A 19,748-nucleotide genomic window follows, 5' to 3' on the forward strand; every position below is an offset into this window, starting at 1 on the left:
ATATTGTCCATATTATCTGTACAAAATGTGAATGTTAAACCAGTGCAACATCCAAGAAGCACCACAGTTGACAAACTGGATCAATTTTATTTTGCTCGTGCACATATTTGACGTGATAGAAAACAGTTCAGGTGTATTTACAATCTATAAAATGAATTCATAAAAGTCATTACAGAGTAATACCAGCAAAATATATTACAATGAAATGATGGAAGAACTCTTTCCTAATAGGAAATCTGAGGAGAACAAGAGGCCATTGAGCAGCGTTCAGTGTTTCCTCGTGTTGCTTGTTTAATGGGCTGTGAAAATCATCAAGTTTTAGCCCAGATTACATTAATATACAGCACTTAATCAAAAGCTTATTCTTACACATACTCTTGGGAATATATTTAGAATTTATTGTAATCGTAAATTGGATATAAATGTTTAGGAATTAAAAATGTAAAGTTATGTATATTGCTAACCAAACAAGTGTAAACAAATCTGTAACTTCTTCATACAAATGGTCAGATTTGGTATTTTGTACAAAAGGGCAGACATTCCTACCTCAATGAGTACATGATATGTAAAGTTTTAGCCTAAAATACCCCACAGATCATTTATATTATAACATGTTAAAATTGACACTTTGTAGGTCAGAGCAAAAATGTGCCGTTTTTTGGGTGTGTCCTTTAAAATGAATATGAGCTTTTGAAATGCAAACACTGATCTCTCTCTGAACTAAATGGCAGTGCCGTGGTTGGATAGTGCAGATCAAGGGGTGGTATTATTATGACATCACAAGGGGAGCTGAATTTCAATGAGCTATTTTTTCACATGCTTGCAGAGAATAAATGACCAAAACTAAGTTACTGTGTTTTTCTTTTTCACATTTTCTAGGTTTTTAAAAGCACTGGAGACCCAAATATAGCACTTAAACATGGAAAAAGTCAGATTTTTATGAGGGGATAAAAAGCAAAACAGAAAATCATTTAAAATAAAAGGATATTTTCAGTAGTAGTCCTCAACTTTTGGACCCAACTGTACATTTGATCAGACAATACATTTTAAGTGAATCAAGTTGTCCTAAGCCAAGAATGGGTATTGGTCAACATTTTAGGTCAACTTTTATGAAAGGTTTTGATGTTGACTAGTGTAGGTCAAAGATAAGTCTGGAAAGGAAATGGTCACACATCTAACAAAACAACATTTTTGTCATACAGCTGGCAGGAAGTTTCATAACAACCTTGCCTAAAAATGTTCCCATGTTGAATCACCCTGACTGTCATCCTGTTACATGTCATACTTTATATCAAACTAAATACTTCAACTTCAAATGATTTTTGCACTCAAAGTGGACAGAAATCTGTAGCATTGTAAACCCACCAGCATTTCTTCTGTAACACCAGAAACACGAGCAATGCAAATAACAAATCAAAAATGAAAGGTAATGAACACATGATGATGATTTGATGTTGCTATTGTATTAAAATAATGACACGACTTCCAATCATATCAAACGTTGAGCATCACTTATTTCAGCTCTGCTTCACATTGTTGAAATTAATTTTAGTGTTGAATAACAAAAATCTAGTTTTTAAACAAAAATAGGAATGATTTGTATCATGTGTGGTCATTTCAGTCATATTTCATATTGTGCTTTGGAGGATCAGTCAACACAACTCATCTCAAATGCCCACTGCAAAGCAAATAAACTACATTACCCTTTTAAACGGCTAAAAACTGAAACCAGTATCATTTAAAACAAATAATTTCTTCTGCAATGACGTTGTAAAATCTTGCGTTTTTGCATGCAAACTTTGTTGTGCCCTTCAAACAGCTGCCCTACATGTTCGTGTCGCTTCGCCACATTTTCATAAATAACACTCGCTCTTCAACATGTGGATTTTGAGGTTTTCTACCAAATAAAATCAGAATTATTTCATTTCCTATTTGATGTGAAAAAGAGGGTTTGAGGCTGTATATATATATATATATATTAAAAAAAAAAGTTTCTTCATAGGAAAGATTCAAACAGCTGAATATCTTGTGCTTTATAAAGTTCTTGTCTTGAGAGAGACGCTCTCCTTCAATGATGTCTACTTTCATCAAGCCAGACCTGAAAATAAAAGGCAAACATGTCTGTAAAATATTGCTGACTATATATATAAGATTTCGAGTTTTTCAACCAATTAGATAAATGAACAAGTACTGAGTCTCACCATCATCTCCACTGGTGAGGACCAAAGCCTGCAAGATATCTGAGAGAGAAACGATGCCTCTCACGACTTCCTGTTCATCCACGATCACTAACCTGTGAACCTAAGAGCAGAAAACAGACAATTCTCAGCTTTGTGTCATCAAACGGGGCTGTTTTAGCCGAAAAGTGGTCCTGTTTTTCCTCACCTCGGCCTCCACCAGTCGGTTAATGATGGCTTCTAACGTTTCAGTGGCTCGGCAGGTGAGCACGCCCTCGAAATGCTGCGAGCGATGCTGAAGCGCTTTGGTCACAGTGATGTCCAGATTATTATACGTCTTCTCAGCTGCTAGATTCTGTGTGTTACAACCCAAGACTAAGACGGATGCATGAACATTTACAGACATACACACAATTTTTGCCTTGATCCTTAGATGATATACAAATGTCTGCTAACTCGGCGCATATAATAAAAAAGATAGCACAGAACACAAACCAATATAACATCAGCACCAGCGTGGCTTAATGTCAAAAAATAAATCAGTAAAACTTACTATAACGTCAAACTTGGAGTAAATGTCAACCACTCGCCCTGTTGGCCCAAACCAGAGAAAAAAAACAATGAAAACACAAATCGAATGCAAAACGACCCCATACTTTACATATAGTTTGTTAGCTAAATACTTTACTACAGCTGAACTTCCTAAGATATATCTGCATTGTTCACAAGAGCAAAATTGTATCTTTGGGTATCTGCAGTACAGTTTGAATATTCTGAAACCTGAAAGTCTCCTAAAGATCTCATTTCTTGTGATCAATGTGTTTCCACTCACCGTTCTCATCCACCACGGGAAGCGCGGACACCCGCTGATCCACGAAGATTCCCAATGCGGCGTAGACCGGCGTGTCAGCATGCACGACTGCGATGTTGTCAAACGTCCCGATGTTAAGCTCCTCAAGTGTTTGAAAGAGAAACGCACGTTTGGGGATCTCGGATATCTGTCACAGATCATTAACATCACATTAACATTCGGCCTACAAAAAACCAACAACACTTAAACTCATGAGCCAGGTTTCCATCCAGTTTTTGTGCGCTTTTATTATCGACAAAGTGAATATAAAAAAAGACTGCGAAGTTTGCCATCTCTGGTCTGTTTCCATTGAAATGCCATTTTATTGATCAAATTGATTGATTTATTGATAGAATTGCATATGACAAAAAAGGAATTGTCGCATACAATTTGGTGTATCGCCAAAAAAATCTTAAACATTTTTTTATACATATTTTTTTGTATATCGTAAATTATCTTTCTTTTGTGTTACACATAACAAAAGATTTTTATTGAAATTTGCCAGCTTTCACAAAAAATGCAACATCAAAAAGCTGTAAAAGTCCTAAAATAAAGGTCGAGTTGGATCTGAAAACCTAATGTTGGTTCGGGTCTAAGCTTTAACGTCTATAGCTCAGTTGGGACCAGGTCGGGTTTGATATTTGTAGCCTCGGGTCTCCGGTAATTTCAAAAACCAAATGGATCTAATTATGAGGAATATACCATTGAATATTTAAGAAAATAAGCCTTAATCATTTTATTGATAAATAATTGACATTTTTAGTCCATTCACTTATGGGTTACGATGTGTCTTCACATTTTATAGTTTTTATGCTTTATAAGGTATTTTACTAATATTATAAAATCAGTTTCATTTTTTATATGTGTGTTTTAGTTTTCATGGTAATTTTAGCAATTTTGTTGTGTCATTTATTTATTTTTATATTGCTACATAACTTGATTTTAATTTTAAAATAATTTATTTTATTTATAGCTAGTTATGTTTTTATTTATTTACAGCTCTTAATTTTACCGCCTCAACTTCAAACGTATTTCTGTTTATTACTAAAGCAACATTTCACATTTACATTTAGTTTATAAAATAATATGTAGATAATTATTTTATTTGATTACAGTTAACAGAAATGCTTTACTAGTTTTAGACGTTGCTTAGGTAAACAAAGAAGCAGTCCAAATCAAAACAGAAATGCTTTTAAGATGCTGTTGTGCCCTTCGGACTTTGCATATCTATCATGTGACACCTCATTTATTTGCGTTAAGGCTATTTTTTGACAAAAGTGTTATTAAACTATTTTTTGCAACTTTTTTTAGGTATTGACAATGCGTTTATGCGCTACATTTAAATGGAAAATCATTTTGTCGACATTTACACAATTTAATCGCTAATAAGCATTTCCTATATAGGTAAACTTTTGGATGCACCTCAACTTTTTTGCAAAAGAGCCTTGGATGGAAACACAGCTATAGTTGCAAAAACCCCAAAACATCCATCTAAAAAAACAGATTTACAAAAGTGCCACAAACCAAACGCTGCAAGGTTTGTAAGAAATAATGTGTCACGAAGGTAGCTATACTTTGACTATGAAATTACTTTAATATTGTGTTGATTTTATTACCAAAACTGACTGAAGCACATGAGAAATGATCAGCGAGCCGCACATACTCTCATGTGTGCTTTAGCAAGCATTAAATCCAGCAATTAAAGTATTCATGAAGTTATCTGCTGTTGTGTGCTGAAGAAAGTTAAATGAGATGAGATGAAATCAGTTTTTTTTTTAAATTACAAAAGGAAGTTTGAACTAAAGGCATAATGATTTAGTAAGTGAAACTTACAAAGAGCTTGAGAAATTTGAGGATCCTCTTGTGTGTTAGGATGTAAAGCGTGTTTCCTGTCAGAGGATCGATCACAGGTAATCTGTGGATCTTATTCTTCAGCAGAGATGAAACAGCATCGTACAGACTGAGAAACAAAAAAGAAAACAAAATAAAAGTGGTGAGGATGAGTACCTCTCATTTCTTATTTCTGCATCTCCATTTCACTTCATGTCCTGCATCTTAGCCTCACCCGGTTATGATGCAAGGAAAAATGCGAGGACAGAGGAATCCAAATGGCATAAGTTAAAGTTAAATGGCATATTCTCACTCTCTATATGAAGTTCATTTGCTATTAACCATTATTTTCATAATCAATCAATTAATCAGGTGTTTTTTTTTTTGATTAATCAGATAAAACTATAAATATTTGTTCCAATCGATTTTTCACTTCTTATTGCTTAATAAGGCACTAAATTAGGGTAGAAGTGTACTTTTAAAAGTGCAAAAGCCACACACTACTACACAGTTTTACTAATATCATCTTTTTGATTTTGATATTTTAAGCCTTAAAAAAACATTTAAATTGTAAAACATCTTTAAATGTCGAAACATAAACAAACAAAACGAATCGAGACTTCAGGGATGTGCTGTTGAGGAAATCTTACCACAGATAAATAAACTCATTTTAATCTTTAACTTTAGACCTTGTTAAGAATTCATTAACATTATTAACAAAAAAATAAGCAATTATGTTATGCAAGTGATATACATGCACTGTTACAGTAATAAATACCTGGATTTTCCCCTTCCTTTAAAACAGATGCTTAGTTTGTGGTTTATGCTATTTTTATGAAAACCCAAAAACAAATAGAAACTCAATCATATTAACAAATGAAATTAAACCTAATTATTAACCAGCATTCATTTGTGCTTTTGCTTCCATCTTTGTCCTTTCAGGGTTGCCAGATCCCCGTTACAAAAACAAGCAAATGGTCCTTCAAAATGAGTCCAAAAGCATCCCAATAATTATTCACAACCCAAATTTCAACAGCTAATGAACCAAATCCCTCATCTCTAATCCGTAGGAAAAAATCAACCTGCAACAGTTTAAAAGAAGCCCACTTCAGACTAGGGATGCTAAACAATTAATCACGATTAATCGTTAGCAGAATAAAAGTTTTTGTTTACATCACATATGTGTGTAAACTGTGTATAATAAATATGAACACATTCATGTATAATTTTAAGGAAAAAAATTTATATATTAAGTATTTATATTTGTAAATAATATAAATTATACATAAATATACAAATGTATATACACATGTAAACATTTCTAAAACATATACATGCATGTGTGTACATTTATTTATACAAAGTTATTATACACAGTTCACACACATATATGAAGTAAACAAAAACTTTCATTCTGCTAACGATTAATCGCGATTAATCGTTAAGCATCCCTACTTCAGACCTCCGACGACAACAAATTGCATTATCGATTTTTATCGACTAGTTGTTACAGCCCTATTCTCTATTATCAAATATCAATTGTATTAAACACAAGGTTAAACACATATGAGTTACAGTTTATAGACATTAAAATAAAAAAGACATTCTCAAAAGTACTCTTAAATATAGACGGTAGTAACAACATAAACAAACGGCTTTTGTGGTCAACACATAACTTCCGGTAAACTCAGCTAAGAATAAATATCAACAAAGTCCTCTTAAAGTAGTTTATTTATATATCAAGCAAAATAAACAACATGTAGATTACCTAGGACAGAGGTTCCCAAACTTTTTCAGCGTGCGGCCCCCCTTGTGTACAGTGCATTTTTTCGCGGCCCCCAAAATAAATTTTATGACAAAAACTGTTTTAAAATGTAATATTTTAATTAAACAAAACATATAAAATTATACCTAGTAGTGCTGTTGGTTAGTTGGCTTATTATTTTTTAGGTGTAATTACACAGAATTCATGATAAATTACACAGAATTCATGATACGTATTTCATAAAATGTCATAAAACTGAAACAAAACATTTGTTATTTTCGACGAGGTTGTTTAAGAGTTCAGTTTCAGCAACTAGTCAGACCATTAAACAAACAGAAACTGGAAGTAAAGTTTTTAAGGGAAAATGAGACTTAAGGACTTAAGGTAATACTTTAGCATTTAAGGGTAAATACTTATTGACAGCCTTAAGGTTCACTTAAGGGTTTTCTTGCAACCTATTTTTTATTAAGGGCACCCTTAAGCTTATATTTAAGGGATTTCTTAGCTTAAGGACTTTCATGCAACCGGGCACAGACGCTTAATCGCATCACCGCACATGTGTCTGATGAAACAGTCTATATGTCTGAAATTAACATTTCCAGTAACTTAGATGAACACTAACATTTATGCATGTTTGAATATGACTGGTTGAAGCTACGATGTATGTGGCTAAGCAAAAAAAATAATTTTGCTGTATGTAGTTCAGTGTCTGTATGTAGCACCATGGTCCTGGAAAAACATGATGGTCTCATTTTACTACATACTCCACTGCTTCATATCATTGAAATGACAATAAATCTCCTTGACCTGACTTTTAAAGGTGTGTCAGATAAAACACTTCGGTATAAGATACACAGATTAATTCATCGGTTTTTGAATCATCAATGTAAGCATTGAGAAGCACCCATATGATGTTATATTAGGAAGAACCTCAGCTCTCACCTGGCATTGGGCGATATGCTCACGAGCGGCTTGAAGGAATCTTGCAGATAGACCTCTAATGACACAAAAACAAACACATACCAGTTAATCAAACATTTTACTTATTACTATTCATATATTATATCGCACATGGTCATTCCTACCTCTCCACGTCTCAATTTTGTGCTCCTCTAACTCGTATATCTGAACCTACGAACAGAAATACACCACATGAACTCCTGACAAAGTCCTCAACATCACACTGAAGAACAACAGTTTTAACATTGAGATTTTTTTTACCAGAGGTGATTTGTAATAGCGATGAAGTATATTGATGAAGTCTGTGATGGTCAGCATTCCTATAACAGTAAGCAACAGTACAATGACAACACAGCACAGACACGCACGCTACAGACACACTGGAAAAGTCAATAAAACCTACTTACCCACAAAGCATTGCTTCTTGCTGTCCCAGAGAGGAGCCGCTCTCACCCCATTAGAAACTAAAGCAAAGAAAGCTTTCTTCACCTGGTAACCACACAACCATAAACCAACCATCAGGAATGAGCAAAGTGCATCAAACCCTAAAGCTAAACTTTATTTAACCAGTCTGTCTTTCAGGGTTAAGTTTATGTGTGGGTTGTAAAAAATCTCAGAACAAAGAATGATTGTGAAGTAAAAATTGTGTTACCCACCTGAAGTGAAGTGTCAAACACAACTAACTTTGAGCTGGTGGGCACCAGATCATAACAACGGTGTGATTTCATGAAGCGCGTGTACACATTATGCTCATTGTCTGTAAAAGAGAAACAAAAAGACAGGGTTCCCACACCTTAATTAACTTCAAACTTAAGGACTTTTCAAGGACTTTCCAGGTCCAATACCCTCAAATTCAAGGACTAAATGTGAGGACACATTTCAAGTGTGAGCAAGGTTACATTGTGTTACCTTTAAAGACACATTGTTACAGTTTCTTTTCGAGGGAACTCGCGCTGCGTCACTGCGGTGACACTTTGGGGACGCCTCCAGGGGTAAGTGCGTTTAAATGTGTATATCAAATTTAACCAATGGTGAGGCTTAACGACAAAGACAGCGAGCCAGGAAGTATATCGCTATCTGAAATATTGCCAAAGACGGCGTTACAGGGACGCAGGAAGTATGGCAAAAGAGACGCAGCGTCTCGTTCCCTTCTCAGTGTACAACAGTTACATACGTAACCCGAGACGTTTTCAAAGCATTTAAAGCTAACAGTTTAGCACGTGTGCTTAAAAAGTCTAGAATGTTTATGATATTATCCTACACTACACAGGGAATAATATGGATTTTTCCCAGAAAACTTCTTGCATAAAATAGATTCAAGCACTTTCAATGACCTGTATCTATGTAGGTATATTTTCAAAAACTTCCCAGGGCCTTGAATTTTTTTCCCCAGATTCACAAACTATTAAGGATTTCAAGGACCTGTGGGAACCCTGAAAAGAGTTTATTACAGCTTTATTGATAACGTAAGATCATAGTCCTGTTGTCTGCTTTCAATTGCAGCAGTTAAGTGAAGTCAAAACCCCTCGTTGCTTTTAGATCCACAGTTGATCACATTCCTACATCTTTGTATCCTCAGATTACAGTTTTTATTTTTCCAAGTCATTTTTTTTGCATTCTTACCCTCTATGGGTGCCTCCTTTCTGCCATCCAACTCATCCAGAACAGCAGGAACCTGGAAAACAGATCATGTTGAAAATCAAACATTCAAAGCTTGCTCTCATTATAATACAACATTATAAACATCTATGAAAGCTAAAAGTGTCTTTTAAACACATACGTGATCCTGTACGTAAAATCAAGACTTAAGTGTCATAATTTAATCATGAGATAAGGAGCACCATAGTTTGATTTGATTGATGATCTTAGTCAGTCAATAATAAAGGGACAGTTCAGCCAAAAATGAAAATTACCCCATGATTTACTCACGCAAAAGCCATCATCGATGTATACAATTATCTTTATTCAGACAAACACAATCGGAGTTAATTAAAAATGTCCTGGATGTTTCAAGCTTTAAAGTGGTAGTAAATGGTGCTTCAGATTTGAATCCCCCAAAAAGTCCTTCATGGAAGTAATCCACACAGGTTCTGGGGAACAAATAAAGGCCTTCTCAGGGCGATGCGATTTTGTAAGAAAAATATTAATGTTTGAAACGCTACAAATGAAAATAACTGTCTTCCAGTAACAACCAACGTGTGTTTACTGTAAAAGTAAGTTTCCAGCGTATGATTTTGGATGTAGTGTACGAGATCGGTTGCCCTTAAGAAGGCCTTTGTGAACCCACTGGAGTCGTGTGGATTACTTCTGTGAAGAATGTATGGACGTTTTTGGACTTCAAATCAGAAGCACCATTCACTACCAATATAAAGCTTGGAACAGCCAGGTCATTTTCTAATATAACTCTGATTGTGTAAGTCTATATAAAAATAAATAAAGATATTTATATACATTGAGGATGGCTTGAAAAGCGTAAGTAATTCATGGGTTAATTTTTATTTTTGGCTGAACTCTCTCTTTTAAGATGTGAAGTTTTATTCACAGATGTTCTTTACATTACGTAGGATGGTTTTGTATAAAACAGTAAAGCACTATAAAAAGAGTTGGTCACATATTAAGCCAAATTATTTATTAGCAGAATATGTCTGCTTGTATCTTAGTCACCGGTTAACCGAGTTCTTATCCATTTACTTTTGTTAAACTTTAGAGCTTCAATCTTAGTTACCAAATAACAGTTAAAGAGATGAAAATTCTGTCATCATTTACTCAATCTTATGTTGTTACAAACCTGCATATGTTTTTTTTTAGTTCTGATGAACACATAGGAAGATATTTTGAGAAATGTTTGATCATAAGCTCCATTCACTTCCATAGTAGAAAAATAATACTATGGAAGTTAATGGGGCTCATGAACGGTTTGGTTACAAACATTCCTCAAAATATCTTCCTTCATGTTCATCAGAACAAAACAAATGTATACAGGTTTATAACAACATGAAGGTGAGTAAATGATGACAGGATTTTCATTTTTGGGTGAACTATCCATTTAACAGTATAAGTACTGATGTAACCATAAAATCAATAGCACAGTGAAATATCAGCACATCCCTCTGTACTCAAGCATAAAGTCAGGCACCTACATGACCTACAAACTACAGTACATCTTTAAATGAACAATAAAATTGTAGGTCAACATGAAATAACTTCAAATCGACTTCTGGATCTGACAGCTTTATAAACACACAGTGACAAACTAACAGCATCTGACACTGAAGTAAGTTAACTTAATGCAGTGTAACAATAGTAAACTAATACATTAATAGTAAAGCAGCAGTCAGCACAGACAGTTCTAGACTAACGACAGTAAACTGGATAAACCAACACAGTAACTTACTAAACAAAAAAGTGATACTGCACTGTTAAAGCATTAAGAAGATTTCTGGCCTCGTTTGAAACAATACATAACATCAAGTACAGACGATTTCAACACGTGAAAGAATTTTGCTGTTTATCTTACAAAACAATAAAAGACAACTGATCTTATCGAGCATGACTGTGTGTTTTCATTCAGTTAAAGTGAGCCGTTAAAGAGTTCAATGAGATCACTTACACACTCCATGATCCATTCAGTGTCTCTCCACACACCCAATGACGTTTAACTCGATATATCGACACACAAATGATGTTTAACCCGGTATATGAAGACAAATATGATGTTGCAATCCAATTCTTGTCCCGCTGTTCGCTGATAGACTTCTTCAAGGATGAGGAAGAGACATACCGCTGCGCAGGCCTGGACCGGATGTGACGTCACCCACACACGCGCGCTAATCATAATAATTTTCGCGTGCAAAATAATAATAACAATAATTTCCGTGTGTTAGAAATAGTAATACTAATTTTCGTGTGTTAAAAATGTTTTAGACTTTACTTAGAATAACTACTAAAAATTTAAAAGAATGAAAAAAATATTTTATAATGGACATTCTTTTTATTCTTTTATATATATATATATATATGCATATTTGGTATATTTCATTTATTTTACGTGTAAAAAGGTCAGTTATTTGTTTGTTTATTTATTTGTTTGTTTGTTTATTTATTATGTCATTATTTATTTATATGGTGTGTATATTATATATGTATTTTGAATTAGTAAGATCTTTTACTTGTATCCTCCATAATGTTAAATGTTATTTTATGCTTATATGTTTATGAAAACGTAATTAAAAATTAAAAATAAATAATTTTCGTGGGTAAATCACATTTAAGTCACATTTACTTTTATTTTATTTTATTTTTACATTTTTCATTTTAGCAGACACTTTAATCCACAGCAACTTAAAAGTACAACTTTGTCTATAATACTATTATTATTGTGTGCTAATTTGTATAATACATATTTACAACTGCAAGTGCGTTCTAGTTTCATTCCTACTAGTAACAATTTGTACTGACTAACCAAAATAGCTAAATATTATAGTGAGTTTACCTGGATTGGACAGACAGAAGCAACTATTATATTTCATATCTAAATTTTAGAGCCCCCAAATTGGGGTTGTCTGGTGTTTTATCATGTGTTTGCAGAGAAAAGCAATCAAATGGAGTTTTTGTGGATTTCTGCAGCACATTTTTAAGGCTTCAAGTAGGTTTTTTTACAGTAAATGGAAGCAGTGAGATTTTGTTATTAAAGTGCAAAGGTTTGACCTCTTGATGCGTTTTCATTAGTTCAAGAGCTGACACTTCTTTTCTCCGCCCATCAAGGCCTCATGCTGATGCTGCTCATCAAGAGTTTAAAAATATCAATTGTTTATTACAAAATGATGGCGTGCTGGTGTACCACAAGTTAAGTCACTTTGGATGAATGGGTCTGCCAAATGATCAATAAAATAAATGTGATGTTTCAACACTTCCCAGTCTTCATCATCATTTAGTTCCACTAAACATCTGCATTTCTGTGTTACAGCTTATCATAAATCTAATCACGCAAGAAAAGTTGGTTGTTTTGTCTTCACATTTGCACCTGCAATACAGGTACTGTAACAGAGTTTAAGCGCAGAGTCAAGTGAGAAGCAGACCTTCATTCACACCTCTGCACCATGAGAACGTGTTAATGACCACGTCAAAAATATAAAGAGTTTCAACCTCAGCTGTGGATCTCATATATTAAGACACATTGGTTATATATAGATTGGGCTTTTTAGGGAAGGAGGTTGAATGAAGTGTTAAAGTGTTAAAATAATAGTGGATTCAAAGTTTAACTTTTGTCATTATGGACTTGCATCTAAACCCCTATGCTCTTTTATGTTAAAAAATGACTAGAGACCACAACAAAGTGTGTGTAAATAATAAAAAATATAGAGTTTGGGTAAATAGTTTATTAATATTTTATTTGAGGGGCTTCTTCTCAATGTTGTAGTTCATAATTATCACCTCCAGAGGGCAGTACAACGCCACTGACAAAAAGCATTGCATCTGGTCAGTCATTTTTAATATGACCAATGTCATGTGCTGTGTTTTGAAGTTTCGTTCAGCTACGAAGTCCCCACAATGCCAGAAAAAATGGTCAAAAAGTGGTCCCTAGCTATCACTGGGGCAGTACCCTTTTAAAAGTTATAGATATAAATACATTTGGTAAAAAAATGTATGTAGCTCTGAGTTACTAATATGAACTCTTTAGGTGCAAATGTATACTTTTGAAAGGCTGCACAGTGTCTGACAGTGTACAGATGTTATTTTATATGGTTTGGGCACATATTTGACCCTGGACCACAAAACCCCCTCAAGGGTCAATTTTTGTTTAATTTGAGATTTATACATCACCTGAAAACTGAATAAATGAGCTTTTCATACGACAATATTTGGCTGAGATACAACTATCTATAAGGGAGCAAAATCTAAATATATTCAGAAAATCGCAAAGTTCTCCAAATGAAGTCTTCAGCAACACATATATTACTAATGATATGATAATGAATAATGATACTAATGATATATTTAATTTACCACATGAAACATGACCTTTACTTAATATCCTTTTAATATTTTTTGCATAAAAGGAAAATCATTAATTTTGACCCATACATTGCAATGTAGACAATTGCTACAATATAGCTACCCATGGTAATTATGACTGGTTTTGTGGTCCAGGGTCAAATATAAGATGTTCTTCCAATATTTCATTATTTTAAAGAAATTAAACATAAGCATGTAAATTTAAAATGTACACACGCGTGTGATTTGTTCATGTGTTTTTTACATGGGAAAATTTGAAAAAGGGAGTAAAAAATCCAAAGCCTTGAATAAAAATACAAATATATTAAGAAATATATCTATTAAGTTACTAGTTTTGGATTAATAATAAATGTTTATAAATATATAATAATATATAAAATATTTTTTGCTTATGTTCAATTATGCTGGGATACAACTCCCTTTCTATATTTTTAGATGGCATGTCAGCAGCGATAGAGACCAAATATTCTGTAGTCATATCACATATTTATTTTCAAACACATCAGTTTAGGGTTATGATTATGATCAATAGGTTATAATGATGAAGATATATATCTTAGAAAGATATCTTACTGTCTCATGAACCTAAAAAAGGTTTGATATTAGTATGCAGAACAATGCTTTACATATCAAGAAATTAATTTACACGGCTAATTTGAATTGAACGTTTTCTAAGACAATATAAGTAGGACAGGTCAGTAGAGGATCATTTGTGTATGTGCAGTGAAATTACTTTATCGTTCATCGTCGGTAAAATCAATTAAAGAGATGAGAGAGTGTTTTTCTGTCCTCTAAAAACTCTCAGATGGAGGAAAACATAATGACAGAAAATCACATGATCAATACTGATGGCCTGGGTCACCAATTTCAACTTTTAGGGTGCATTGAACTAGAGAAGCCTACTTCACACCGCTTTGTGTCATGCAGTATTACCACCTTGGGTGTGCATTATTTTTGAATAATTCAACGGGTCGTCGTAAATTATTTCTCACATATGATATTATCCTGGCACAAATTAAAAATCAATATAGTGTTACCAAGTCCAAAAACATGGTATCATGGTCCACAAATCATGTTATTACTTTAACATAAAGCCTTATTCAGAAACCTCCCCCATTTGCTACTGAACAACCAAACATAGTGCCACTCCAATCTCTTGCCCTCTCAGAAAAAGGTACAAAAAGTGTCACTGGGACGGTACCTTTAAAAAAGGGTCCATTTTGGTAAAAATATGTAGGTACTAGTATTCTAAGGTACCAATGTGGACCTATAAAAGTGTACTTTTTAAAAAGGTACTGCCTCAGTGACAGCTTTTGTAGCTTTTTGTACCTTTACTCTGTGCCATTGGTTACTATGACCACTGTTTATGCTGCTGAAATTTAGAAGGACATTTTTAAAGAATCACTGTGTTTTATAGTCCATGGATAGCTTACTAAAGCTGCAATGGGACTAAATATTTTATAGCATAAAAAAAATTGCACACCTCAGCTGTAAGAGCTTCACTCTTCTATGACTTTGTTTAGCATGTTTTATATTTGTGGCTTTTTTTAAATATCCCTTTTGCCAAAACAGAATCATACTGAGACATAAACAGCTCGTGAACAAAATCACTGTTGTCTTATCTCAGTGTTTATTGGCTGGGTTGTTCTACACACGCACACGCATGCACACGCACGCACGCCCACGCACACACACAGAGTCATCAGCTGAATGTCATCCTAACACACCCCATGTGAGAGTCTGAGCCAGAGGCATCAGCCGAAAATTAATTTCTCTAAAAAGTGCTCTTTTAATTAAACAAATGGTCCTGAAAAATGGTGAGTGTGAACTAGTGTCAGAATTCCCACATGTGTAAGAGTTTATTACTGTGAACAGAGCCTGCGGTTAGAAGACAAACACACACACACACGTCTGGAGTTCAGAGGTGTTTGCTATGAGTTTATACTGATTTTTAAAATAACTTAAAAGACCTTTACTGACTTTACCAAACAAAACAACACTTAAAAGAAGATGCCACAGGTCATCCTATAGATTGTCATGAATGTACTTAAAGTATGTTCAGTATATTCCTGGGAATCAAAACCATTATCATGCATTACAAGCACTGTCATTTACCAGATAGTCTACACGTTCTTTCTTTCTATATTGGATAGAATATTAAACTCACATTTACTAGTTGAGATTACATTAGTTTGACATTCACCACATACATTAGAAGAACATATGGATTAACCTTAAATGGAGGAAAATTTGACTTTTTCCATGTTTAAGTGCTATAATTGGGTCCCCAGTGCTTTTATCAAGATAGAAAATGTGAAAAGATCAACCCAGTAACTTAGTTTTTGTAAACCTTTCTCTGCAAGCATGTGAAAAAATAGCTCATTACAATTTTGCTCCCCTTGTGATGTCAGAAGGGGATAATACCGCCCCTTAATCTGCACTATCCAACCACAGCACTGTCATTTAGTGCAGAGATCAGCTCATTTGCATTTTGAAGGACACACACAAACAGCACATTTTTGCTCACACCTTCAAAGTGGCAATTTGAACATGTTATAATAAATTATCTATATAATATTTTGAGCTAAAACTTCACATACGTACTCTGGGGACACCAAATATTTATTTGACATCTTAAAAAAGTCTTCCCCTTTAAATAAATGCACTATTTTCTAAAATGAAAAACTGACTATTTCAGATTTGGGTTGTAATTGAACCTATATGCTGGGTTGTTTTAACCCATTGTTGGCTGAAATCTAAACATTTTATGTGTTAATTTAACCCCCTTTTTTAATTATTTAGAGTGTGATCATAAAACGTAAAGGTGTTACCTGTGCATCACCTTTTGCCGTAAATATTTTTTTTTTACTGGTACTGTGGATTTTAACAGTAAGATAAAACTGGATTTTTTTTAAATAATAATTTTCTGAAAAAAATGCTGGATTAATTCCAAAAGGGACAAACTCAACTAGTGTATTAAATTAATCCAGTTTATATTTGACCAAACAATTAAACAACCCAGCATTTTCAGTTGACCCAAGCCATCATATGTTAAATTAAAACCCAACTGGTTGGGTTTGTCCCTTTTGAACCCAATGATGGGTTAACAATAATTTTAAGTGTTCTTTGACAAAGAAAATAATTTCTTACACATTGAAATATTTATGTATTTGCACTATTGTATAAAATTTGCACTAATTACAAGATTACTGGATATTTTGTACTGTTAAATGTACTACACTATAAAAAACTCTAGGTTATTTGGGTTAAAAAAGGGAAAAACCCGGTTTTTGACCCAATGCTGGGTTGAAAATACATAATTTTTTTTACATTTCCACATCAGTTGTATCTCTGTACTCAAGATTATCTGATACTTTTAGGTAATTTAAAGGGGACATATCATGAAAATCTGACTTTTTTCACGTTTAAGTGCTATAATTGGGTCCCCAGTGCTTCTTTCAACCTAGAAAATTTGAAAAAGATCAACCCAGTAACTTAGTTTTGGTAAACCATAATATAGGTCATTGAAATTTGGCTCCTCTTGTGATGTCAGAAGGAGATAACACCGCCCCTTAATCTGCACTATCCAACCACAGCACCGCCATTTAGTGCTGAGATCAGCTCATTTGCATTTTGAAGGACAAACCCAAAAACTGCACATTTTTGCTCACACCTACAAAATGCCAATTTTATAATGTTATATTAAACTATATGTGGGGTATTTTGAGCTAAAACTTCACATTGGCTACGCACTCTGGGGAAACTAAAGATTTATTTTAAAACAATAGACGTTGTCTCGCTTTTTAGATACATGTGTGCTTAATGGTTTGGCTTAGTGTCCTTTATAAAGGTTCTCTCACATTAATAGTGTAATGCCTGAGGTTTTTGTCACATTTAAGGACACAGCGCTCCTGTGGTCCTCAGTGACCTCCAGCTGTCTGTCACCCTTACACACAACTCACCTACACGCTACATTTATCCATAATCACCAAAGAAACTCACTTTAACTTAGATGAGCAGTGTGAATGTAATGTTCGCAGCGCAGGACGCTGTTGGCTGTGTGAAGCAGCTGCAAGTGAGGAAAGTGCCGTCCGTAGATGCTCAGATTTGCTTTCACACACCCTGAAGCGCACAGAAAGCAAGAATCTGATGTCAGACGTGCCTTCACTGTGCCACCGTCAGCGGTCTTATGCCTCCTTACACACACACACACACACACACACGCACACACACACACACACACACACACACACACACACACACACACACACACACACACACACACACACACACACACACACACATAGACAGAGCTTGTGGAGATGTGCCACAGGAGGATGCAGTTAAGAATAGCAGAAGTCATGTCGCATCAGATGCAAGTGCTCTGTATGTTATTGGGGTTATTTCATTGGCCTACACCGGGCGGGAGGTTTTCCTCCTCCTGTAGTGATTATCTGCAGCCGTTTGCATGCTGTCATTGTTCCTCACCGCTCCGCTCGAGAGCTCGGGCCCTCAGGTTGACATAATCCAGCAGAGGAGCCTGAACACAGAGCCTTTATTAAACTGATTCCTCCACAGCCAAGGCAATACATCACAGCTGTGCCATTCCTACGGTTATTGTGCAATGGAATCACGTCTTTCTGTTTTATTCTTGTGTCGTTTCGTGAAATGTGTTTTTGTTTTACTGTTTAAATTAGAGAGGAAGACTCAACGTATCAAGCAAGGCAATACAATATTCAAAGAAAGAAAGTTTCAAGCTAAATCTCTTTATAATCTTAGATTGTGACCTGATACCATTTTTTTAGATTATAACTTTATTTAATGTCCTGAGAGCAACTTTAAGAGCAACCTGTGAGCAGCTGACTACTTTAACAAAGACCAAAGATGATCACAGTGTGAATAGATCACCTTAAGATGAATGATTGTCCTCTTTGTTCTCAGAGAAAGAGGACAGATACAGAAGGACACAGCTGCTGTCACAGCAACATTTCAAAACAATATTTTTTTGTTTTCATACAGAGAAAAAAAATCTAAACATGTTTTATTCTGCCATCATTTACTCACCAATTGAAAACAAAATACAATTAAAGTAATTTTATAGAGAATTTTAAACCCATAACGCAAAAAAATTACCTGGTCTATATGAATATATTTATTTAGCATATATATTTGCTAAATGTATTTTATAAACAGTGAAGCTAAATCAAAAATATATTTTTGCAGTTGAAATTAGATTGATTTTTTCCCTTTTTTAAACCTTTGTAAAATAGGCCTACATGAATAAGTTTTTCTTTACATGCGACTTCAAAACATTTCCTTGGATTGAATATGCAGGGCTCAAAATATATATTTAAACACTTTAAAATATATTTATTTTAAAAATATATTAGCAAATATACAAAACTGGTCCAAATTATATTGGTGAAAAAATATTATTGTAAACATATTTCAAAATATATTTCATTAAATATATTTTTGGGCCATTTTTGTATATTATTAAATAAATAAATAAATAAAATATCTAACCTTTAAACGATTCTGTCAGAAAGTATTTGATTTATGATATATAATTATATAATAAATTGTCATATATATAATTTCATAATATAGTTACGGTATAAATAAATAAATAAATAAATAAATAAATAAATATATATATATATATATATATATATATATATATATATATATATATATATATATATATATATATATATAAAACATATTAAAATACTTTTAAAAAACCTACAATAATAATAATACAGTACATAATACTCATATTTTATAAATGTCATTTTTGTAATATTATTTAATGTATGGCATAGATATTAGTTAATAAAAAACTATATTGTCACATCGAAGGTGCCACTGACATCAGCTAAAACCGGCACAGAAACTAAGTGTTTCAAATTTAAAAATATTTATAACTGTGGTGTTGTTCACATGGGTAAGTTACTAAAGTTGTAAACAAATAGGCCTAGTTCATTTATTTCCAGTCTGGCCGCGGATCGGTGAGGTGAGGCAATCTGAGAGGCGGGATTTATTACGTCACAGATTGACAGTTTAACAAACCAATCCAATTCGAGCTCCGTGGCACGCGGCCTCTCCGAGATGCAGTTTACGCAGATGCAGAACCTTCACGAAATTGTAC

At 33.9% G+C, this 19,748-nt stretch overlaps 1 protein-coding gene across 1 annotated transcript; it reads right to left on the bottom strand.

Moving 5' to 3' along the window:
• Nucleotides 1-67: 67 nt before the first annotated feature.
• prkag1 (protein kinase, AMP-activated, gamma 1 non-catalytic subunit) lies at nucleotides 68-11,372 on the bottom strand. The gene is made up of 13 exons (XM_065293867.2): nucleotides 11,193-11,372; nucleotides 9,206-9,257; nucleotides 8,239-8,339; nucleotides 7,990-8,071; nucleotides 7,844-7,902; nucleotides 7,708-7,753; nucleotides 7,565-7,619; nucleotides 4,861-4,987; nucleotides 3,010-3,175; nucleotides 2,731-2,768; nucleotides 2,386-2,532; nucleotides 2,202-2,301; nucleotides 68-2,098 (listed from the first exon to the last, which is right to left on the bottom strand). Exons 1-13 carry the CDS (start codon nucleotides 11,199-11,201, stop codon nucleotides 2,088-2,090), a joined length of 993 nt encoding a protein of 330 aa, XP_065149939.1. The 5' UTR covers nucleotides 11,202-11,372; the 3' UTR covers nucleotides 68-2,087.
• Between the last annotated feature and the right edge of the window lie 8,376 nt (nucleotides 11,373-19,748).

The sequence above is a fragment of the Paramisgurnus dabryanus genome, chromosome 7 (genome assembly GCF_030506205.2).
Source record: "Paramisgurnus dabryanus chromosome 7, PD_genome_1.1, whole genome shotgun sequence".
Lineage (NCBI taxonomy): Eukaryota > Metazoa > Chordata > Actinopteri > Cypriniformes > Cobitidae > Paramisgurnus > Paramisgurnus dabryanus.